The sequence below is a fragment of the Onychomys torridus genome, chromosome 4 (assembly GCF_903995425.1).
Source record: "Onychomys torridus chromosome 4, mOncTor1.1, whole genome shotgun sequence".
NCBI lineage: Eukaryota > Metazoa > Chordata > Mammalia > Rodentia > Cricetidae > Onychomys > Onychomys torridus.
Window position 1 is genome coordinate 51596859 of NC_050446.1, and position 26818 is coordinate 51623676.

At 37.1% G+C, this 26818-nt stretch overlaps 1 protein-coding gene across 2 annotated transcripts in view; it reads right to left on the reverse strand.

The window, feature by feature from the left end:
• The window catches only part of Lnpk (lunapark, ER junction formation factor), a 53163-nt gene extending 27226 nt beyond the window's left edge, over window positions 1-25937 (reverse strand). For both annotated transcript variants that reach the window (XM_036185183.1, XM_036185184.1), the window contains exons 1-6: window positions 25809-25937; window positions 20521-20609; window positions 17048-17089; window positions 15922-16109; window positions 7889-7947; window positions 2642-2682 (exon numbers count right to left, since the gene is read on the reverse strand). In XM_036185183.1, the coding sequence (XP_036041076.1) occupies window positions 2642-2682; window positions 7889-7947; window positions 15922-16109; window positions 17048-17089; window positions 20521-20547 (357 nt within the window). In that variant the 5' untranslated portion in view covers window positions 20548-20609; window positions 25809-25937. The remainder of the gene's footprint in view (window positions 1-2641; window positions 2683-7888; window positions 7948-15921; window positions 16110-17047; window positions 17090-20520; window positions 20610-25808) is intronic.
• Window positions 25938-26818: the final 881 nt, after the last annotated feature.

The window sequence follows — 26818 nt, forward strand, 5'->3', positions numbered from 1 at the left end:
ACTCACTAACTGGGAGAGCAGCCATGGAATTTGCTCAAATGACTCAAGAGCTAACGCCCTCCCCTCCTCTTTTTTTACTTAGATTCAAACAACTATAGAAGAAAAACACCAACACAGAATGTAAGTCAATTTTTACTGAGTTTTATGCTCACACTAGGGGCTGTAATTAAAATACTTCATTGTTATAGCACTTTATTTACAATGCTCTCAAGTCACTTTATAGCCTAAAACAGGGGTTTGATTTTAAAAGTAATCACTAGTAAAATATCATTTCAGCAGAAAAAGTTGAAATTTAGTATAAAATAATCAGTTATAACAAATTACTGTGCAATATAAAATGCTTTTGGAAAAACTGGAACAGGATCTTTTCCTTCTCAGTGACCAATAACCACTTATAATTCATTATATGTCATGTTCATTCCAAGGACACTTATTTTAAAAAGCAACTCAGACCACATATACTTAGTTAAAGCATAGCTTTAAAAGAAACACAATAGAAGTTAATTGATTCCCCATTAAATGTTCAACATTTAAGAAGCCAAGTCCTTTGACAATTTATAAATCTAATTTAGTAAAACTAAAATATTTTACTAATTATTTCAAAATTATAATAAATTCTCAAGAAAGTTCAATTTTATGATGTAAAATTCATTTTGGACTAGGGAAAAATTACGAATGAGGTAGAGAAAGAGTATCATGAAATATATGCCCAAATCAATGTCATCATGGATATGAAAGAATTTAACCTCTGCTAATAACTTTTAGATATGTTGTACTATAATAGACCTCTCAGTAATGACAGAAATGCTCTACACTGGCACAATAGAATATGGTAAGTGAGCACGTAAATTGTTGCTTTATGACCTCCAAATTAAATTTACAGTTTCATTTCACTATAAATAATGAAAATGTAAATAGTCAATGTGGTAAGAAGCTACTCATTGGGTCAGTATAGATATGGATGAAATCTACTGATAGGTTTACAAAGATTGGCATATTAAGACAGTATAAGTATGGATGAAATCTACTGCTAGTTTTACAAAGATTGGCATATTAAGAAAATTAAGCCAGTCTCAGAAAAAACAGGTATTGTATGTTTTCTCCTGTATGCGGTTCTCAGATTTTATACAAACACAAAACCATGTGTACATGCATGACAGGAAGAAAAAGTAAAACTGTCTATGGGAACAAAGAGGACTAATGGAAGTGGGGTGAGTAGGGAGATCTGAGAGGGGAATGTGCTCAATACACAATACATATTTGTATGAATATGTCTTTATGTAACAATATAATGAACATATGCAGTGAAAGTTTTTAAAAGATAAAAATGTTTTAAATTGTATGAATATGTCCTTATGTAACATAATAAATATAATTAATATATGCAGTGAAAGTTTTTAAAAGATAAAAATGTTTTAAATTTTTTAAAAGATTAGATACAACTATAATCTTTAACATAGAACTCAAAGACAAAATGCTATTTCAACAACTGTAATTCCTAGTAGATCAGTCAGCCTTAAGTATTCACTTGTGTGTCTGTGTTTCATTTATTTATTTCAAATAAGATAATTCTTAAGGCCCTAATAGATACAAATCCATTCCCCTTTATGTTTTAACTTTTAGTTAGACCCCTTTTCACACAACAGGCACCCATCATTGAGGTACTATGCTACCTCAGGCAAGTGATCAAGGGCTGAAACCTTTCAAGCCAGGAACCAAAATAAATGATCACTGGTTTACATTAAATACCTCAGTTATTTATAACAGCAACAGAAAACTAATACAACTTACACTCTAGGCAAAAGTACATTAAACAGACCATATATACTTAAATACTTGATTAAACTTCATTTTATGAGTTTCTACATAACATCATACTCTCAACAATCACCATTTCCACACTTTAATACTAAGAAAATGTGTAAAACCACTAAGACAAACCCCAAGATCAACTCACTTACAGACTTTCATATGCCGACCTCTGAACACCTCAGCCTTTTTCTTACTCTAGTACTCTTCCCAAAACACGCAAACCATCCACTAACTAGCCTCACAACAGGTATCCATGTGCTCACCAATGCTGGAGTAAAGTCAAAGATACTAGAAGAAAATATCATATTCCCTCTTGTTTCAGTCTTTTCACGTTGAATTTGTCTCTTACAACTAATATTCTTTTCCCTCTCTCTCTCCTCCCTCTCTCTCTCCCTCTCTCTCTCTCTCTCTCTCTCTCTCTCTCTCTCTCTCTCCTCTCCTCTCCTCTCCTCTCTCTCCTCTCCCTCTCCCTCTCTCTCTCTCTCCCGCTCTGTTTTATGGTACAAAGGAAACCTAAGAATTTACACAGGTATACATTTCCTCCATTTGGAGCTCACCTTTATACCTTCTTTGCCTCATTTAGTTCTTCAACTATTTGCTTACTTCTTAGCTTCCAATTAACATAACTACTCAAAATCTCAAAATTCCACACACCTAACCTACTTCTTCCTGAGTATTATTATTAACTAAAAAAAAAAAACCATAATAATTTAACATTAAAATACTGTCAGAAGTATTCCTTGAAGTCACTAAAGTATAATATATAAGCACTAATTATCCACTTCTTAACTTATTTATATAAATTAACATTAAATACAATTTAACTTACTATCTTTTTCTTCTGGGATTTTAAATCATCCAATGCTTCATCTAGAAAACAAGATTTAAATGTGAGCTAAGTCAAACATTAAGATGCTTAGATATGAGACTCAATCATCATAAATAATATACATGAGACAAACAAGAAAATGTTCAGAATTTCTCTAAATTTATCACATATGTAGAGATAAAAATTATCTTAATATTTACCCATACATTTCATATTCTACCTGTATTATACATTTCAAGATTCAGGAAAAATTTAAATGGACTTTATATGGACAAAATTCTTTTTTTAACAATTTATTTTTATTTTATGTGCATTGGTGTTTTGCCTGCATGTATGTCTGTGTGGGAGTGTCAGAACTCCTAGAACTGGAGTTATAGACAGTTGTTGTTTGAATCTTACATGGTCTTTAAAAAAAAAAAAAAAAAAAAAAAAAAAAAAAAAAAAAACCCCAGAGCCAGATAGCAGGGTGAAAGCTGAAAGATCAGGGAAGCAGAACAAGCCAGCCACAGCCAACCTCACCTCGCCAACTCCTCAGCCAATCCTGTTTCCTCAGACTGAAAGCCTCTGAGTCCTCACCTGAAAGGGTCTCCGCTGAACTGCCATAGTTCCTGTTTCCTAATGTATTATATACCTTCCTCCACCCTGCTGTCATTTCCTGGGATATAAGGCGAGTGTGCTTCCCAGTAGTGGGATTAAAGGTGTGTGCCACCACTGCCTGGCTCTGTTTCCAGTGTGGCCTTGAACTCACAGAGATCCACACTGAGTAATAGGATTAAGGGTGTGTGCCACCACTGTCTGGCCTCTATATCTAATCTAGTAGCTGGCTCTGTCTTCTGATCCTCTGGCAAGCTTTATTGGGGTACACAATATATCACCACAGTTGTTAGCTGCAATGTGTGTGCTGGTAATTGAAAGTGGGTCCTCTGAAAGAGCAGCCAGTGCTCCTAATTGCTAAGCCATCTCTCTTGCCCACAGACAAAATTCTTGATGTTTTCAGAAACAACACTTTTGCTTTTTTTAACATTCCACCCACATTAATTTACAAATACCAGGTGTCTTTTTATATAGTAATAAAGATATTCTGTTTCTAAGAAGCATGTTACTTATTTTAATAAAAAATAAGCTTTTGAAAATCTTTATTATACCTGAGAAGAGACTTACAAAGGGATATCAGTAGCTTTTCAAAATTAAAGATTTCTAAAATTTGCCTGCTTATTTAAGTTGGCATAATGGAACATGAAGAATCACTTCAAAAAATATTCCTTAAGCCAGGCATGGTGCTGTACACTTTTAATCCCAGGGAGAGGCAGAGGCAAAAAGATTTCTGTGAGTTCAAGGCCAGCCTGGTCTACATAAGGATTTCTAGGTGCCAGGGCTACAAACTGAAACTCTGTCCCCAAAATAATAATATTTTAAGTAAAAATAAATAATTTTGGAAAAATAGGAAAGGTTGGGGAAACGGCTCAGAAATTAAGGGCACTTGTTGTTCTTGCAGAGGACCTAGGTTCACGTCCCAGCACCCACATGATGGCTCACCACCATCTTTAATTCCAGTTCCAGGAGACCTGACACCCTCCTCCTGACCTCCACTCATGGTGCACATACATGCATGCAGACAAAACACACATATACATTAAATAAGACCTTAATAAAACAGGAATCCCCTTACAAATGTATTAAGTTTCTAGTTTTTCTGTAGAAATAATTAGTAAAAATAAGTAACTCCTGCAGGTTGTTCTCCAGCCCCCACATGTATAGTATAGACATATACACCCCCACATGTACAGTGTGGACATATCATATACACCCCCACATGTACAGTGTGTACATATATACCCATACATGTACAATTTGGTACATATACACCCCCACATGTACAATGTGGACATATCATATACACCCCCACATGTATTGTGTGGACATATACACCCACACATGTACAGTGTGGACATATCATATACACCCCCACATGTACAGTGTGGACATATACACCCCCACATGTACAGTGTGGACATATACACCCCCACATGTACAGTGTGGACATATATACCCCCACATGTACAGTGTGGACATATCATATACACCCCCACATGTACAGTGTGGTACATATACACCCCCACATGTACTATGTGGACATATACACCCCCACATGTACAGTGTGGACATATACACCCACACATGTACAGTTTGGTACATGTACAATGTGGACATATACACCCACACATGTACAGTATGTACATATATACCCACACACATGTATGCCCACACACAACACAATAAATAAATATAGGGTTTTTAAAGAAAAAAGACATTGACTATATAACAACTAACATACAGATTCGATTTGTTAATCAGATTTAAGTTTAGTGTATTTAAGGACCTGGAGAAAGGCAGCTACACAACACTTGCTGCTCTTGCACAGGCCTAGAGCTTGGTTCCAAACACCCATATCCAAACAGCTCACAACCATCTGTAACTACAGTTCCAATGCTCAAACGCCCTCTTCTAGCCTCTGCAGACTCCTGCACTACATACATGTGGTATATAAACACACACAGGCACACACACATATAATAAATAAAACTGTTTTTAAGTGGAAAAATTAAGTGTATTCAAATAATGTTTGTTGAAGATTAAGCAAGTAATTATATTTAAACAGGGTAGGGTTTCCCAAATAAGTATGATAAGGAAAAGTGTGAAAAAAAAAACAACAACAACCAAGGTGTCTAAAAATAAGTTTGGGCTAGAGCACATATCCTAAACTGGACAGAAGTGAGGCCATATGCAAGGAGGATACTTTAAAGGCCATCTATTTGTACAACCTTATTTACATACTGATTCAAACAAAGTATTTTTAAAGCAAGTAGCACTTTTTAAAAAACTACTGGAAATTTAATATTTAATATTTGATGTTAATATTTTATTAATATTTCTAAGTATGATTAATTCATTATATTATAATTACTCTATTATAAGATATACTTCAAAATAATGTGAAGGCAAAAACAAAATGAAGATAGCCCATGAGTTGAAAACTGTTTAAGTAGGATCATAGGTATACAAGAGTTCAGTATACTAAACTTCGTACAGTGGGGAAAAACGAAAGAAAAAGCAGCAGACCACATGGAAGTTCATTTAAGGGGGATGTATATTTCTCACTGAACACTGAGAAGTCAAGCTGGTACTTAGCTAGAGCCTTTACTCCTAGTGAAAACTAGTGCTCATGGTACTGAAAGATACTGCACACACTAGAGAGGAAAAAGTCAAACACCAACCCAGCTACCAGCCCTGTGATCTACATAGTGACCTGGCTGCATGACAAGCTAATGCAATAATGGCACAAAAGTTGTGGGAGTGACCAATCGCTCCCTGCTTGGATTTAAGGCTCACTCCACAAGATGGAACTCATGCCTGACACTGCTCAGGGGGCCAAAAACCTGAGACTAGACATGCCATGGACCTAGGAGAAAACCAATACTGTTGTTCTGCTAAAACAGTGGTTTTCAACCTGTGGGCCCCGATTCCTTAAGAGGTCAAATGACCCTTTCACAGGTATGCATATCAGATATCCTGCATATCTAATGTTTAAATTATGATTCATAACAGAAGCAAAATTACAATTATGAAGTAGCAGTGAAAATAATTTCATGGTTAGGGCTCACCACAACATGAGGAAAGGGGGTAGCAGTATTAGGAAGGTTGAGAACCACTATGCTGAAGGAATCTAGCAATAAAATGACTCCTAATGACATTATGCCATACTCATAGGTCAGTACCTCACTCAACCATCATCAGAGAAACTTTCTCATGTAGCACATGGGAACTAACACAGAGAGTGAGAGGCTCTGGAGCCTTCAGTCCTAAATGGGAGGTCTCCATCAAGCTCCTCCCCTCGGGGCTCAGAGCTATCTATGCAGAAGAGGCAGTGGAAAGATGTAAGAGCCAGAGGGGATGGGGCACCAAGGAAACAGTGTCTTCTAGACACGGCAGGATGGATATGAACTCACAAAGAACTCACAAAGAACTCACTTGTGGTAGCATGCACAGGGCTCTCACAGATTTAAGCCAGACATGGTTCAGTGCACAAAGGTAGAAGTGGATACTATCTCCCATCCCTAACCAAAACGCTATCTCCAAATGACATCCTCTTGTAAAGGAAAAATTAGTTTCTCCAATGTAGTCTCACTGGGCATGTTAACCACATTTAAGGGTTATTTTTATAGGTTTTGTCTCATATTTGCTTTGTTTGGACATTTTATATATATATATATATATGGTCTTACTGGTCTTTTACTTATATATTATAATTTTTGATTTTGTGTTTTTATGGGTTTTGTTTTTGCATGTATCTGAGGGTATGTATGAGTGTTTCTTGTGGTTTTTCTTTGTTTTTGCTTTCTTTGTTTCCTGCCTTTTTAAAATTGTCTATCTGTTTTCTAAAGAAAGAGAGAAAAGGGTGTGGAGTTGGCTAGGTATGGAGGTGGGGAGGAGCTGGGAGGAGCTGAGGGAGAGAAAAGAGTGATCAGAACATATTGTATGAAATTTTTTTCAATAAATGTATAACTGATTAAGATATTTTGTAAGACCTGAAAACCTTTAAAACTTGCACATATATAAAACATACACAGAAGTTGATTATTATATTTTTATGTTTCAATTAAAAGAAAGCTAAAGGGCTGGGAGGATGATGAGAGTACTACAGTTAAAAGTTAGAAGGCTGGAGAGATGGCTCTGGGGTTGAAAGCACTGGCTACTCTTCCAGAGGACCCAGGTTTGATTCCCAGCACACATAGCCACTCATAACCATCTTTAGCCAGGGGACCCAGTGACCTCTCCTGGACTCCACAGGTACCAGGCAGCACAGCACACACATGGTGCAGACAAACATGCAGGTAAAATACCATATATATAAAATAATAAAATGAATAAAAAGAACAAGAATATGTGTGCTAGATTTTACCCTGTACCAATGTTTCCCACAAAGATTAATTTAAGAAATACAATTTGCCTTTATTTAAGAAAATGTTTTGTGTAAAAAAATCTAAATAAGAACTGACACTTATTAAAAACAGAAATTTCTTATATTTATAAACTTTGTTTTATGTATAGCAAACAATTCTGATACCACATTATGATCTCATACACACTATGATCTCATAAACCATTTCATAACTTATAAAATATCATACAGTAAGATGTTTGCTTATTTAATACATATTTATAAAAAATTATGTATCTTAAACTTACTATTTCTCTCTGTTCTCTTGGAAAAGAAGAAAATAAGCACAGTTCTTATGGTCCAGATGCTGGAGAGGAAGCAAAATTCAAAATAAAGTCATCATTACAAGAGGTGAATCAGAATCCAGAGAACTGAATTAGGGTTTTATACATATAAAGAAAATGTGGCATACACACAATGGAATTTTTTTCAGTCATAAAGAAAAACAGCCAGGCGACAGTGGTGCACGCCTTTAATCCCAGCACTCAGGAGGCAGAGGCAGGCGTATATCCGTGAGTTTGAGGCCAGCCTGGGCTACAGAGTGAAATCCAAGACAGGCACCAAAGCTACAGGGAGAAACCCTGCCCTGAAAAACCAAAAAAAATAAATAATTAAATAACAAAGTATATGTAGTTTTCAGGAAAATGAATGCAGCTAGAGATAATACTAATAGAATGAAGTCAATTTTAAAAAAGACAAACACCCTACTTCACTTATTTTATAACATTAATAGAACACCAGCACCCTATACAACAAATAGACACTCCTGAAAATTAAAATATAAAAAACACATTTTGTCTGGATATAAATTTAGAATCTAAGAAAGACATAGCACTGCTATTTGGAAACTTCATCTGCAAGGCAGCTATCACAGCCTCCTCATACTCAGACTCTCTATGACTGACTGTCTGTGGCAGATGTGACAGCAAAGAAACCATAAGAGTTCAGAGTTGGGTCACTCTCTTTGTCTTTTCTTTCCTGGATTACTAACTCTGAAAGTCAGTGAGCCTGTGTAAACACCTAACAAAGGACTGAAGCTTGCTAACAATGTGTAAGCTTAGAAGTAGATGAGAAAATGGCAGAAATGCCTAAAACCATATAAGGCATCATCACTGCATTTGGATTCAGAACCTACTTTGAACAATGCAAAACAACTAGCTCTGGATGACTGTGGCAAGGAAAAGATATCCACACAGAAGCACAGGTTTACGGGATGCAGCCAAAAAGAGATTTGGGGGGGGGGGGGGGATGCACGCCTTTAATCCCAGCACTCAGGAGGCAGAGGCAGATAGATCTCTAGAGTTTGAGGCCAGCCTGGGCTACAGAGTGAGTTTCAGGACAGCCAGAGCTACACAAAGAAACCCTATCTTGGGGGGAAAAATAAAATAAAATAACAGAAAAGGCAGAGATTAAAATTATCCAGAAATATTGCTTTTACAAAGACCATTGTTTCTATGACAAAGAGAGAGAAAAGAGATTCAGCCCTGTGAGAAAAATGCAGTTGCCTAACTTTACTGGCAAGGAAAAGATACAAACACTTCACACAAAAGCCTAGATAGTAAGGAAAATTCCAGTCAGTCTAGAACACAGGTGAAGATATTCCATTCATCCCAAACAAATCTCCCACAAATAATGGCACAAAATAAAGTAAGCAAAATATATGTAAGTCTTTTTTATAAAACTATAAAAACTATATTATATTTCAAAACTAAAATTAACTTCTTATCAGCAAAATGCACTAAACTTTAAACCAGAAATTCAAAAAGAGATTAGTATACTGGATCATAAGATTTCTAAAGTCTAATCCTTAACATGAACTAACTTTCAAACTGTTTTCTCAGACTGAAAATTATGAACAGACACACCAGGGACAAATAATATAGAAAGTGCATATGTTAATACCACAAAAAGAAAGACTTAACTAGATACAGTCACTTATTTTTTTTATTTTACTCCCACAAATTAGTTGTATAAATAATGTTTCTTTACAGATATACATACTGTACTTTTAAAAGATCTATTAAAATAGTTTTTAAAGGTATAGTTCCTTTCTAGAAATTTGCCCACTAGGCAGCATCTGGGGGTTGGGGGGAACAACACCTCATCCCTATACAAAAATCAATTAAAAGTACATTACAAACAAGTATAACATATTTCTTTTAAAAGGCTTAGAAAAAGACACAGAAGAAAATCTTCAGGGCATATAATTAAGCAAGAGGTTCTTAAACTTGACAAGAAAATCAAGATTCATAAAAAGAAAACTGACAAACAGCATCTCATCAAAAAAAATTTAAATTTCTGTTTAAAAAAAAAAGAAAAAGAAAAAGAAAAAAAAACTGTTACGGGACCCTTAGATGGAGAAAGGCATTTGCCATCAAGCCTAAGGACCTGAGTATATCCTCAGGGCCCTACATGGTGGAAGGAGAGAATCAATTCCTTCAAGTTGTTCTCTGACCTCCACACCTGTGGGTTTGTGTGGAAAGACAGAAGGAAGGGAAAGAAGAAGGAAGGGACGGAGGGAGGGAGGGAGGGAGGGGGCATGCAGGCAGCAGCAGGCTGGCCGAGTACTGAATTTACTTCAAAAGGCTGGGACTTGTGTTTGCCAGTCTTCTAACTAAACTCGGGAAACAGCCAGCAGCTAGGAAGCATGATTAAGTTTGAGTAAGAATGGTCTCCACAGCTCACATACTTGAATATTTGGTCCCTAGTTGGTGGAACTGTTAGGAAAGGATTAGGAAGTGTGGCCTTGTTGGAGAAGGTGTCAGCAAGGACGAGCTCTGAGGTATGCCCCTCTCTGCCTCATAGTTGCTGTGGACTATCGGCTCCTATTCTAGCACCATTCCTGCCTGACTGCCTACCAGTAGGCACCCTGTCGTGATGGTCATGGACTCTAACCTTGGGAACCATGAGTCACAAATTAAACTCCTTCTTTTATAAGTTACCTTGGTCACAGTGTTTTCTCACTGCAACAGAAAAGTAAATACTATCAAAGTAACTATTCCTAACAGCTTCTAACTGAAGTAGGGCTATAAAAAAAGAAATATGAAAATGACCACCTTTCTTATTCCCTTGCTTAAACCTCTTCCCTCAGAGTCCCAGAGAAAACAACAAAAAGATTTATTTAATTAAAATAAAAAAGTCACCATGGAGGAAGACAATGGTTAACTCCTCTAGGAAGATCAACTTTTGACAGTAATTAATTTCTGAAATCATAGGAAATAAAATGTCTAGAAAGTTTTATTAAGAAAGAACAGAAGTGAAGGATGGAGGGAGGGAAGGAAGAGGTAAGAAAGAAAAGAAACAAAGAATATGTCTGTAAGAATGCTTATGACATTAAATGATACAGTATCTGGAGGTATAACTAAGTGAAAGAGAGTTTGTCTAGCAAGCATAGGGCACTGGATTTAATGACCATGTACACACAAAAAGCACTTAAATTTGTTCACTTTAAAATGAACCAACTAACCAGGCAGTAGTGGCGCACACCTTTAATCCCAGCACTCGGGAGGCAGAGGCAGGCGGATCTCTGTGAGTTAGAGGCCAGCCTGTTCTACAGAGCGAGATCCAGGAAAGGCACAAAGCTACACAGAGAAACCTTGTCTTGAAAAACCAATAGAAGCAGAAGGAATATTACCAAACTCCTTCTATGAGGCTACAATTACCCTGATTCCTAAACCAAACAAAGATGCAACAAAGAAAGAGAACTACAGACCAATCTCCCTCATGAACATTGATGCAAAAATACTCAACAAAATACTAGCAAACAGACTCCAAGAACACATCAAAACAATTATCCACCAGGATCAAGTAGGCTTCATTCCAGGGATGATGCAAGGGTGGTTCAACATACGAAAGTCTGTCAATGTAATACACCATATAAACAAACTCAAAGAAAAAAAACACATGATCATCTCACTAGACACAGAAAAGGCATTTGACAAAATCCAACACCCCTTCATGATAAAGGTCTTGGAGTGATCAGGAATACAGGGAACATACCTAAATATAATAAAGGCAATCTACAGCAAGCCAACATCAAATTAAATGGAGAGAAACTCAAAGCAATACCACTAAAATCAGGAACAAGGCAAGGCTGTCCCTTCTCCCCATACTTATTCCATATAGTACTTGAAGTTCTAGCCAGAGCAATAAGACAACATAAGGAGATTAAGGGGATACAAATTGGAAAGGAAGAAGACAAGCTTTCCCTATTTGCAGATGACATGATAGTATACATGAGTGACCCCAAAAATTCAACCAAGGAACTGATACAGCTTTATAAACACCTTCAGCAACATAGCAGGATACAAGATCAACTCAAAAAAAAAAAAAAAAAAATCAGTAGCCCTCCTATATACAATAGACAAACAGGCTGAGAAGGAAATCAGAGATACATCACCCTTTACAATAGCCACAAATGATATAAAATATCTTGGGGTTACTCTAAGCATGTGAAGGACCTATATGACAAGAACTTTAAGTCCCTAAAAATACCTTCTTTTTCTAATCCCATTTTCTCCTATCATATTGTATCAGCTTTAACTTCCCAAAACATTTCAAAGTTATCTAGTAAATTCTGGTGTTACTGAGCAGTGTAATCCATCTTTATCTTTAGATTAAATTTACTAAACCAAGCATGGTGTTATAAGCATTTAATCCTGGCACTCAGGAGGCAAAAACAAGCAGATCTCTGTGGGTTTGAGGCCAGCCTGGTGTACACAGTGAGTTCCAGGCCAGCCACTGCCAGTCTCAAAAATAAAAGCTAACAAAAGAACTTGTATAGCAGCTTCCTAGGTATCTGACTTTGTCCTCTCCTCTTACCCGAACTCCATATGACAACATACATGTGAGCCTCTAAATGTACTTTTAACATGCTATTCTTCCGCTATAGAAGCTTCTCATTTCACCTACTATGAAATACTTACTCCTGCTTTGATCTTCTATGGTCTGGATCTTGCCTGATCCTCCAAGCTCAATTCACAGCATTTTTCTCTCCATTACACATTCCAAACATGCCTGTCATCTTTGCCCCTCACATAGGTATATACTCATTTTCACAGTCTACACATTTCTGTTTACTATATTAGAAACATTGTCCCTCAGCTACTGGACTTTGCTTTTTTTACAATGTAAAGTATACACTGATGTAAAAAAATTCAAAATCTACCAGAAAACACAGAATAAAAGACGTAGCCAGTTTTCTTTAGTCTTGCCCAGCCCTGTGGTCTTGCAGCCACTTATAAAATAATCATTAAGGGGCTTAATATTATTTACAAACTGTATGGCCTATGGCAGACCTCTTGCTAGCTAGCTCTATATCTTAAATTAACCTATCTCTATCAATCTATGTTTTGTATTATGTTCCGTGGCATTACCTGCATCCCGTTACATGTTGCTCCTTCAGTGGCTGGCTTAAATCTCTCCAGACTCCACCTTTCTCTTTCCTGTCTCTCTCCTTGGACTTCCTGCCTGCCTCTAAGCTGCCTTGCCATAGGCCAAAGCAGCTTATTTATTAACCAATGGGAACAACATATATTCACAGCATACAGAAAGACATCCCCTAGCAAAAAGAACTACTTAAAATTCTACCATTAGAAAGAATTACCACTAATATTTTGGAAATAATCCTTTATATGTAACTTTGTAGGTGTATGTGCCAATATATGCTGCATATAGTCTTAACAAATTTCAACTTTTTCCATACTTGTTCTTCAATTCAAACACCACTTCCTAAAAGAAGGTCTCCCAGGACCAGGACCTTCCTTAAGAAATCATTTTTAATCACATCATTTGACTTCCTTCATTGCACATATTTCTCTCCAAATTAACTATGTCTTTGTTAATTTGTCTCTATTTTTTATCTGTCAATCACTGATGAATTCAAGGTCCATGAAAGCAGAATCTTACCAATACTTTTCCCATCATTATGGTCTAGACCACTATCTAACACATTGCAGATGCCTAATACTTATAAAGAGATGATGGCTTTGGTAAATCTGTGTGTGTGTGTGTGTGTGTGTGTGTGTGTGTGTGTGTGTGTGTTACTAGGACTTGAACCCAGAGCCTCACATATGCTAACAAATGTTCTACCAATAAGCTATAGTGCCCCAATACCTTCTGTACTTTCTATTTCTGAGACAGGGTCTCAGTAGGTTGCACAGCCTAAATCAACTCTCCCTATAGTCTAGGCAGGCCTTGACCTTGTGATCCTCCTGACTCCCCCAACTAGCTGGGATTGCAGGCCTGACTTCAATTAACATTTATAAGCTACAAAATCCTCAATTCTTATCTCCTATTGGATTTTTCTCTAAGTTTCATACTCAACCATCCATTTGACAGCTCCATTGGAAAATACAATGGTTCACCAAACATGATCCTACTCATGTTGTTCACTATTTTGATGAATGATAATACTCTCAAATATCCCAAACTATAAACCTGAATTTTACCCTTGAAATAATTCCTCCTCTTCACCCTATAATCAACCAATCACCAAAAGTCTCTCAATTCTACTTTCCAAATCTCCAATCCATCAATTTCATTCAATCCATCTGCTCCTCTCCCACCTACCCAAATCAAAGCATTCATCATTTCTCTTTATCAACTATAATATCCTTCTAGCTTCCTACTCTAAATCCACTCTTACTTCCTTCTAATTATTAGAGTGACACTCTCAGTGGCTATAATGATGTGGTGGTTAATCTTGTCAATTTGGCTGGATTTAGAATCACTTAGGAGAAAGACATCTGGACATGTCTGAGAGGCTTACCTAAAGTAGGAAAAGCTACACTGCACGTGGACAGACCTGTGCTCTGGGCTGAGTCCCAGATTAATAAAAAGGTAATGCAAATGTAGCAACAGCATTCACCTCACTCTGCTTCCCAGCTGCAGATGCAATGAGACCATGCTCCTTCAGCCATGGCTACAACTCCTCTTGCTGCCAAGTCACACCACCTTACACATATCCACTCTGCAAGCCTCAAATTATACATCAATTTTACAGGAGTCTGGAGTAAACAATTCCACAGATATCCTTCCTCCCAATGCAGCCTTGGGTGATATAATAAATAAAACAGTAATCTAGACAAGTACTGTGAAGGGACTGTACAGACATAATCAAAGTTATTGATTTTAAGTGGGAGGTTATCATGGATTACCCACGTAAATCAGAGATTCAGAAGTTAACCAACAATCTAAGTCTGCAGTTTCTCCCACCAGAGACTCCAAGGAGACTGCTGTCTGATCTCTGGAGACTTAGGCCTATGACATGCTAAGCAAAGCCCCAGTTGATCTGCCTGACTTTCTGAACTTTAGAGCTCTGATATACTGAATGAGTGCTGTTTTAAGCTGCTTACCTTGAGAGCAATGGGAAACATAACCAAGATTATTTCTAGAACCCTGTCCCCACACTAAGCCTGGGTTTGGGCCCCTGTTAAATGTTTCCATAGCATTTTGTATTTCTCTGTCATAACATTAATCATATTTATTACTTAATATACATAGCCTAAAATTTATAGCCAATGATTTTCCAATTTTGTTCACCATATACTATTATAACCCAATTGTTATTCATAAATGTTTGCTAATTAAATGAAAAGACTTCTTGTTTCCCAAAATCCTCAGTTGAGATACACCTCCTATAAAGTGCCAAATTATGAAATACTTAAGAAGGAATGAGTAACTTATAGCAATAATTAACAAGAGAGGAGTTAGGATGAAAGATACATACTTTGAAGCATTTGGACACTTATTTCAGTTTTACAAACACTCTCTACTCATCACCATACTCTATACACCATATACCATGCCCAATGCCTATAGCAATGGTTCTCAACCTTCCTAATGCTATGACCCTTGGATACCATTCTTCATGTTGTGGTAACTGCCAAACCATAAAATTGCTGTTGTTACTTCATGACTGTAATTTTGCTACTGTTATGAATCGTAATATACAGGATATCTGATATGCAACCCCTGTGAAAGGATCATTTGACCTCTGAAGGGGTCGCTATCCACAGGTTGAGAACCACTGGCCTACAGGAACCACGGCCACCTATCAGAAAACTATAAAATATTACTAGTAACAATGATAATATCCCTAAGATATACCCTTTGGGCTATAGAATAGAAATTATACTACAATTTTTTTTTAATTTATCAAACTTCAAAAACAATCCAAATTTATTCAATCTAAGACATTACTATTTTATAATAAAAAGAAAATGAATATATTAAAAGTATCTTGTCAGAAAAGGAAAAGATCAGCAAAGAGAATACTTACATAAAAGGAAAGGCAAAAAATGGGAGTGTCATGGCAAGTCTTGCTGTAAATTCATCAGGAAGATACCACAAGTACACAATTAAGCATGTAAACAGATAAAGAACTGAAGAATAGATAATTAGTCTTCCAACCCATAATTTTTGCAATCTTTGATTTTTTTCTCTAAATTCTTCCAGTGCTTCAATTTCCTGTTAAGAGAGAAGTATTCTATATTATTAAATCTCATAAATCATTTAAAAATTAAAATGAAAGAACTAACATGACAGAAAGATCATACAAGATTCCTAAAATTCAATGAAATTCAATGCTCTAATATTTCAAAGCAAACATAAGGAAAGGAAAATTAAAATTAAGTTAAAAACTAAATAAGCTTTTCCCAACAAATTAATTTTTAAACTTAAATGTTAAATATTATTTTTAATCTTTCAAATTAGTAAAGACTGGAGAAATTAAACAGTTATCAGCAAATACTTATTGAGTGAAAAAAAACATAATTCTGCATATATGGACTTTAAAAATCTGGCAAGAAAAAAAAAAAAGAATAAAAATTATAACAATGTAGGGCCAGGTATGGTGGTATACACCTTTAATCCTGGTACATAGGAGGCAGAGGCAGGCAGGTTTCTCCAATATTGAGGCTGGCCTGGTCTAAATAGTCAGTTCTAGGCCAGACAGGTAGAATAATACAGTGAGTCTGTCTCCAAAAACAAACAACAACAAAATTAAAACAGTGGCTGAAACTGCATCATATATTCACTATTCCTGATAGTCCTAGGGGAAAAAAATCACTTGTTAAATAAGAGAAAAATGTCAAATCTACAGACTGTTGCAGACTGATAAAAGTTGTGCAGTCGCCTGCAGCCTTTACTATGCTGTCTGTTACACTGACTTACACCGTGCTAGCTAGCTCTAGTTGCATTCTATTGGGTTATTCTATTACCTGATATTCTATTACCTGATACAGGCTTCGCAAGTCACTAAGAGACCAGATTTTTTTTTTTTTTTGAGATCATGTAACATTAAAGATCTCAGGATTCCTCTATAAGATCTTTAAGTTCTCATATCTCTTCACTAATATAAAATTACTAAAATATTAAATTAAATACTTTAGAGTCAACAAACATACCTTATCTATATTTTCTAGAACTTCGACTGTTGAAGGTTTTGCCTGTTTTAGAAACAGAAAGAAGACATGCATTAAAACTTGTTACTAAAAACACTTGGATTTATAGTCATTAAAACATTTTATTTCACAACTAGGCTTCTCAGTGTTATCAAGGTATATGTCTACCTGTTTTAACTAAAATTGGAAAATTATAAAAATTACAATTACTAAATCTATGTGGGATTTTTGTTTTGTTTTTTATGACAGCTTCTTTGTGTAGGCCTGGCTGTCCTGGAACTCGCTCTGTAGACCAGGCTGGCCTTGAACTAACAGAGATCCACCTGCCTCTGCCTCCCGAGTGCTGAGATTGAAGACATGCGCCATCACTGCCTGAGTAGGATTCTTAAAATAACACTTTTTCTAAATCTTTCAACTGTGATAGCTCTACTTTTACCATTCTTAACCTCAACAGAACAGACTTTTATAGAGAGAAATAAACTTTCATCCAAAGGGATTCATATACCAAAATATTCACAGACTAAAGACAGTCTAATTCAACAATGTTAAAAGTTCACCTTGGGCTCTGTTTAAGCACCAAACTAACTGAATGCAACACTGACACACAACAAGGCTCCGGAGGTCAAAACTCTATAGGCTAAAAGTTCATTCTGATTCCTAAAGTACACAGTTTGGGAGGGTTGTTTGCTTGCTTGTTTGCTTGTTTGTTTTGTTTTAAATGTGTATAGGTGTGTGCCTGAATGTATGTCTGCATACACATGCATCCATGGTGCCCATGGAGGTCAGAAGGGGCACTGGATCTCCTGGAATTGAAATTATAGACAGTTGTGAGCCACCACATAGGTGCAAGAAATTGAGCCAGGGTCCTCTGGAAGAGCAACCAGTGCTCTTAACCTCTGAGCCATCTCTTCAGCCCCAAGTACACAGCTTTGTAAAGATCAGATTTTTAAAGAGTATCTAAGAATAATTTATAATAGAGATTATTTGCCAAAGGTATTTTTATATAAGCCAGAATGGTTCAAATAACAATTGAGAAAACATTTATCAAGTCAATAACAAATGTCAATGCAATAGTGTAGCTGAAAGTTTTTCTGTGCTCTCCTAGCACCAAGGTCCTACAGCCACTTATAAAATTCCTGTGTCCTGAGGGCTGGAGAGATGGCTCTGAGGTTAAGAGCACTGACTGCTCTTCCAGAGGTCCTGAGTTCAATTCCTAGCAACCACATGGTGGCTCACAACCATCTGTAGTGAGATCTGGTGCCCTCTTCTGGCCTGCAGTCATTCATGTTGTACACATAATAAATAAATAAATAAAAATTTTAAAAAAGTATTTAAAAAAAAAAATTCCTGTGTCCTGCCTGGTCCTGTAACCACTCAGATCCAAGTAAACACACAGAGGTTTATATTAATTAAAACTGTTTGGTCATTAGCTCAGGCCTACACTGACTAGCTCCTATACTTAAACTCAGCCCATTTCTGTTCATCTATAAATTACCACATTTTCCGTGGTTTTACCTGTGTGCCATTACATGCTGCTCCCTGGACTGCGGGCTGGCTTCTCCTCACTCTTGCTTCCTGTTCCCAGAATTCTCCTCTCTGCTTATCCTGCTGTGAATGTGTTGCTCTGATTGATTGATAAATAAAACACTGATTGGCCAGTAGCCAGGCAGGAAGTATAGTACAGGCAGGATAAGCAGAGAGAAGAATTCTGGGAACAGGAAGGAAGAATGAGGAGACACTGCCAGCTGCCGCCATGTAAAGATACCGGTAAGCCATGAGCCTTGTGGCAAGGTATAGATTTATAGAAATGGGTTAATTTAAGATGTAAGATCTAGCTAGCAAGAAGCCTGAGCCATTAGGCCATATAGTTTTAATTAATATAAGCCTCTGTGTGTTTATTTGGGACTGAGTGGCTGCGGGCCCAGGCAGAACTGGGGAAACTCCAGCAACACTATAGTCCCTAGAGTTGTTAACATAGGTTGAACCACACAAAAATGCCATTTTTGTATGTCAAAGCAGAATACTTGAAATTCATATAATTCAAACAAATAAGAAAAACAAAGGAATAATAATATTTTTCAGTCTGTAATAGGTTTTTAAAGAAGAGTCATTTCATTCATCTACTGAATGAAAAAAGTTGATCCCACAGAAGAAGAAAGTAAAAAGCTACCAGTCTAGGGAAATTGGAGGTAGAGAGCTAGAGGGTTGAAAGATTAGGGGTCAAAGGATACAAAACTCTAGAATAAATTTTACAGATCCATACAGCAGGATGACTACAGCTTATAGTGATATACTATATCTTTTTCTGAGTTTCTCAAAAAAGTTTATTTTAGTTTTAAGTATGCACATACACGTGTGCCTGTGTATACACACACAAGTACAGGTATCAAGCCAGAAGTGCCACATCCCTGATACTGGAACTCCAGGCAGGTGGAATAACTGGATTGGGGTACTGGGGACTGAACTCAGGCTCTTTGCAAGAGTAACAGGTGCTCTTAAACCCTAACTATCTCTCTAGTCCTCATATACTATATTCCTGAAAAATGCTAACAAAGGCAATATTATTTTTTTCACCACAAAAAAGTATAATTATGTGAGCTAATGCATATGTTAATTAGCTAGATCAAACAATGTAATGTACATACTTTAAAACATCATGTTGCATATGATAAATACATACAATTTTACCTGTGGATTTTTAAAAAAGAGGAAGTCAATTTAACACAAATCTAAAACATGGATTAATCTAACAAGCCAAAGGATAAATCATCACTAGTCTTTATTATTATGATAAAGAATAAGAAAAAATAAGGAAATTAGTTGGTCCTAGACTATATTATCTCTTCTTACAAAAGAAGAATATTTATCAATATAATTTATATTTTATATCTCTAAATTTGAGATTCTCTCTAAAGGCTTAACTAATAAAATCTTCATTTTTAATTTAGTTCAACCTATAACACTTAAAAGCATATTTAGTGTGACATCAGTAAATTTATGTGACATGCTAAAAAAAAAAAAAAAAAAATTACAAGTCCTTAAGTCCCAGAACTAAGAAAGCAGAGGTAGGGCAGATTTCCGTGAGTTCAAGGCTACACAGTGAAACCCTATCTCCAAAATAAGTAACTAAATAAACAGACAGCTAAGTAAGTTAATAGACAGATTATATAGTCTATAAAAACCATAACTATAAAACTTTTAAATTCAACTACTTTTAAAATAAACTTGGAACTGGGGCAAGATGAGAAGAAAACTACTTGTATAAGACTCATAAATAAGAATGAATTACTAGAGACATTAGATACCCATGAAATATACAGAACTACCAAAATAATGTGCAAAGAGGTAACTCTAAATGGAGTTAAATGACATTAAATAAATAACTCACTGAAAAGTAAACCCCAAAGGAGACCTTTACAAAAAACATTTTTATGTTAGATTTGAAAACTTGCAATACAGAAAATATGTTTTCTTACCCTCCATCGAGAAAATAATCCACCCATCTTTTATTTGTAGAAACTTGGCACAATAATAAATATCATGGATTGTCCAAAAGAAGTCACAGCTAGAAACAAAGCAAATAATTTAAACTTTTAAGTTAAATACCCATCACATTCTCTCTAAAATTTTTATGTTGTAGTACTACATTAAAATACCATAAAGTATTTGTTAGCTTCCACTTAAATGAAACTTGAATCCAGATAGCCACTAGTATATTCAAAGTGAGGACATATTTAAAGGTAAAAACTGAGTTGGAATTTTTTAATGACGAACCACTTTAGAAGTATACACATATCTACAGACTTTCTATTTTTTATAATAGTTTCCCTATGTTATTCTTGTTATAAAAGAATGAATACTTCAATAGTTTGAGCCTTAATTGCTTTGTCAATTAAAGTGAATCATGTCAATAGCTTGTCACAGAACAGCCTTTAGCATAAGTCACCTTGGAGACAAGAAAACTTGATGACAATGGAGTGAGTGATTTGTCCAATAGCACGTAAGAAATCTGCCTAAAGTTCCTCTATCTTCAGACTTCTGGTTCCCATCTCTAAAAACACTACTGTTCAATACCCAGCTAAGTATGTGTTACTAAAATTCTAAGACTCTCAAGCTGGGTAACCTTCATTTCAGCTAACTTTGGATTCCCTTTGTTATCTATGATTCTTAAACATTGTATAAGCACTCAGAAATAATAATATCATAAATCAATTTAACAGATAATCATTATATAATTTCTTATTCTTTTAAGTTGAAAAAGGTAAAATTATACCTTCAAATTGACATGTTTTTATCAGGTTAGAAGTATATGCTTATCTGTGTGAAGCTACTTCATTTATACACACGTACACACACACACACACACACACACACACACACACACACACTCACTTATTTTCATAGGTATATCCCCCATATCTTATCCATAAAAAATAATTATCAGTACCCAGTAAGAACTTCAATACTATTTATATATCAGAATTAGCTCAAGGCATACCTATTTTAAGAGTTTCTTTTCTTAGGAAAGTAATAAATGCCTAATTTTAAAGCACTTTCATGTACAAAGTGATTCTTCAGGACAAAAATATATCTGTTCTAAGACTTTCTGAAACATATAAACATAATTTTATAAATGACAAATAAGTTGCAATTATTAATCCTGCAATATTAGCTCAGTATTCAAAATTCTAGAATGTGACAGTGAGGTATTCTGGAGCTCTAACGAACAAAAAGAATACATTTCTGAGACAAGATATTAAACAAATCTTAAAACCTTCTTAAGATTCTAAAAATAGTTACCTAGAAAGGTAGAAGGAAAGAGATTCAGATGAACTACTTAATTTGATATTCTCAAATTACACATCACCCTGCTCTTTTGAAACTAGCATGTGATATCTGACAGTGTTTCATGCACAACTGGACTACATAGTTCCATTTCTAAAAGAACTACATCCTTCCAATTCAAGCTTGTAGCCATCACACCTTGAGACCAAATTTTGTTTTGGTTGGATTTTTGGAGACAGGGTCTCCCTATATGTCTAGCCTACCCTCGACTTCCACCTTCCTGCCTCAGCCTCCTGAGTAATGACATTACAAACCTGCACCATCATGCCCTGCCTGGCTTAGACAGATTTTTACTGTTTGAAATTAATGACAACATCAGTTACTCACTTGGCTCTAGATCTCTAAAGGGCCCTAAAACAGACGGTTTGCAAGAACTTTATCATTTAGATACTGTCCCTCCGCTTCACAAACTAAGAGCCTGAGGCTAGAGAAGTAATATGTTAAGCTCCAAAGATATTAAGTAGCAAAACCAAACATTGCATTCTAGTTTTGATTTTTTTTAATGCAACAGTTATTCCCAACAGCATAAAATCAGAAATGGAGAAAACTTATATAGCATAGGCTGGAATATATCAAAATAGGCTAGATTATCTATGTATAAGATATAGATAGCTGAGGATACAGGTCAGAAGCAGAGCATTTGCCTAGTACATGTGGAGTCCTGGGCTCAACTCTCAGCACCGTAAAAAACAAAAATAAAAAGCAAGTGAAATAAAATATAGGAAAGCACCTTGGACCATCTCAAATAGTTGATAAACAGAGTTGCTAAAGTGGAGAATGAGTTATAAACACAAAAGACAGTGTTTATGGCAATGTATCAGGTAGCCCAACTCCTTTATCAGATTAAATACGAGTGCCAAAATCTGCATTAGAGAGAAGTTAAATGGCTTGCTAAATTTCTAAGACTCCAGTTAGAACTTTTAGAGCAATGGCCTAAAGCAGTCATTACTGTATATTACCTTTTGAATGAGTGTATGAACTATACTCATAATTCATAATAAATATCTATTTTTATATCAATTATTTATTTGGAGAATGTTTTGTGTTAAAGACACAAACTATGAGTTAGTATCTAGTCTCCCTGAAGCAAGAAGTTGTGCTTTTAAATCTACCCTCTGAAATATTAGTGATAGTCATTAAATCCATGCTTTCATATTCATAAGCAAAGAATCAATTCTTATTGATTCAGAAATTTTTTCTATCAAATTCTATTTTTTTTTTTTTTGAGCTGAGGATCGAACCCAGGCCTTGCGCTTGCTAGGCAAGTGCTCTACCACTGAGCTAAATCCCCAACCTCCAAATTCTATTATTAAAGAAGCTGATTTACTATAAATGATATGCACATATAGTTTTTAATAGATATGAAACACAAAAAGAGTAAACATTTCTATACTTTTAAGTTCATTTTTCTATCTCACCCACTACTTCTGTCCTTTCCAACTAAACATCTTAACTCCAATTCTGATTGCCCATCATTTACTGTGAAACAATGAGCAAATAAATTACTTACACATCCCTATTTCTCGATTTCTGCAAAAGAGGGATAGTTAGAATCCTCTTAAATGCTGAAAGGCTTAAATAACATGACCTACACTATTTACTCCAGTGCCTGATAATACAGTAATTACTCAGAATAAATTTTCTCTTACTGTAGTTATTGCCATTTTCTAATCCATCTCTACTGTGTTGCCAAGTAACTCTAGCATTTCTTTCTAAAGCTCAAATCACTCACTTGTCACTAACCAGACCTCAAGCTGCTTGTCTCCAAACTATACCACTTCTTTCCAACTCTGATATCACAATGAGACTTAGCATGTATGACCTTAAGGACTGAGTACATCTAAATGTATTTTAATTTTTAGATTTACTTAATTGTATTTGTATGTTTTGCTTGCATGTATATGAGCACCATATGTGTGCCTCGAGCCCAGGGAAGTCAGAAAAGGATGTGAGATACCCTAGCACTGGAGTTACAGATGGCTGTGAACCACCATGTGGGTCCTGAGTGCTCCAAACCTCTAAGCCATCTCTCCTAACAACGTTTCTCAATAAACAACAATGCCTACCAAATTACATGACATTTTCTATTGTTCACACTCAAGTTTAAGTGACAGAACTTAAAATCTTAAATGTTTTTCTTGAGTTTTCAGCTCATTTCAAATCACATTACAACAACGGGATGGTGACTCAAAGCATGGTTGAGCTATAGGCTAGCTATATGATCTTGGGTAGACCACGGACACTCTAAGCCTCGGCTTATAAAGCAGTGAAAAGACTTACATTCCATGGAATTGTATAAATTAAATGAAATTATCACTAAGCAATGTGCAGCACATAGTATATAATAAATTGTAGCTATTACTACTGCTATTACAAAAAAAAAACCCACATGTAAAATTTAAATAAAGCACATGCCTAACTTTTTATAAAAATGAGCACTTATTTCATAATTTAAAATGTTTAAAAATAAGTTTGCATCTTTACTGAAAATATTTTTCTCATTTACTGTAGCATGGGAATAAATAACAATATTCTTCAGGCACTTCTCATTATAATAAACTTGTAGGCCTTCATAGGAAATAGCAAAAGTTTTGTGTTTAACTCTAAGTTCCAAACTTAAATATAAACTAGTCAATCTTCAATAGCACTTTCATGTTACTACACAATCTAGAATTCAATGTAACTTGTTCAAAATCGCTTTCAAATATCCAAATAGGCAATTCTGAAATCTCTTATACCAGGTTTATTGCCCAAAAATAAATGAAAAGAAGCACACCTCTAAAAGCACTTTGGATGTGTGAGATGACTGCCACAAAAAAGGGGGGATTTCTATATGAGATCATACCTTCATGATAGTCACCTGTCCTACCTTGCATTCTTCCAACATATAAATACAATATACGTTTATTAATAGCACTACTGTGCTGACAATAGACGTCAAGGAACTTTTTTAAAACTCAACGTTTAAACGAGCCACTCTTGTTTAAGAAAATGTATTCACAATCAACTCCGTTCCCCGAAGAAGGCACTATGGAGAGCTTTGGGGACTAGGGATTAGTGCTGCTGCCAGCTTCAACAAATGCATGACACTAAATTTACTCATAATCCTTTACTCGTCTGGACAATTCTGTCAACGCTGAGGCCGAGGCCACTGGGACAGAAAACAGACTCTCAGCACAACAAACCAGAAGCCAACAAGGAAGAGAAGAACATGGAAAACTCAGTGAGTCACAGGTGTTGCTTACAACTGCACACACAAAACTTAAATTCACCAATCCGAACTCTCCGTCCGAAAAGATCATCAAAGGATTAAATCTACTGATGTCGTTTGGAGTTGCCTTGCCCCAGCTGTCGCTAACACTACTCATCTTCCTCCTTCCTCCCCACCCCTCGGGCCGGCCGCTGTCCTCCTAATAAATAAGGACAATGGTCGTGGAGCAGCTCCTCCAAGTCGCTCACAATCCACGCCCACACCGCGGTCTGAGCAGCATGACACTGACAGTTTTCCCATCCGGCCAGCTCAAGTGGACGCGGAGGTGATCAGAGGGCCCGGGGTGGCTATTTCAGCTAGGGATGCGCTTTCTGGGACCTTCGGGCACTTCTCAACACAGGTGGGGCCAGGGGTTCGAGCTTCGGACAACCCCTGCCCGGAATCCCTGAGAACACAGCCGGGAGAACACCGGCTCTCGTGCCCTCCGGAGCCGCTCGGGCAGCTGTGCTGGGCAATCCACGGGAGAAGGTGGCAACCGTGTACGGGGGGCTCAGCCCCGCGGCGTGTCCCCAGCCGCCGCCGCCGCCGAGCCCTAGGCCACTTGGCATGGGCGGAGGCACCCGGGCCGGCGCGCCGAGGAACCCGGGAACTGCTTCCCGCAGCCCGGAACGCCTCCGTCTACGCGGCCCTCCCCGCTCACCGTCCTACCTGAGGGAAGTAGGAACCGCCCGGCCCCGGCGTCCGCTCCCACAGGCCCCGGGTCGCCACAGCGTAGCCCGCCTCTTAGAGCAGGCAGCAGCAGCTACTGAGCGAGAGCTGGGCCCGGCCAATGCCTTCCCATCAAACCCCGCGCTCCCGCCGCCAGCCAATGGGCGCCGCGGCCGGCGCGCGCCGCTCCCCCGTCACGTGACCCGGCCCGCCCAGGGGTTGGTGCTTCGGAGCGATGCCTTTGGCCTGGGGATTCGGGCTCCGTATCCTCTGCGGCCCGGGTAGGCTGTCGGTCCTTAGATCCCTGCAGGGTATGGCCGCTCCGATGACTCTCACTAGTCTCTGACTCTTAGGCTTCCTTTGCCTCCTTTCCTTCTGAACAACCGCCCTCCCCCAGGTCCCGCCGGGGAAAGAAACTGATCCCGATTGCCCCGTCCCTCTGAGTGGAGAGGACAAAGAGGAGGGGCGCTGAAGGTCTAAACGAGGTACCTGAGGTCCCAGATCAGCTGTCACGGATCCAGCAAGCAGCAAAAAAGGTTTACACTACATAGCTCAGAAGAGACCAGTCCCAGCCAAGCCAGTGGAGACATATATATAGGCCTGGCTAGACCCTATGAGAGCTTGAGTCGTCTGTTGCTCGTGGACGTCAAAAAGGGTCCTTTGATGACTGGGCGCTTACCTCACCAGAATGAGATGAACTTCAAATGCAAAGGATGGCCTTTTCAAACCTGTAGGTAGCAACGAAGGCTGAGCTTTACATCTTTACACTCTTAACCTCTAGAACACTCTCCTAAAGCTCTAAATAACTGAGCCTGCCTGAAACCATCGTGATGTATTTTCCTAAGAGTTGAAAACTGCCTAAAGAATGTTAAGTTTCCTAGTCAAGTATCAATAATAAATGACACTTGAATGAGGAGAGAGAGAGAGAACGAACTAGAGATGTGTACCCGTAACAAGAAGGGAAACTTCAACAAAGGCTTTTATGTTTTATCCTGTGTGCAATCATTTTT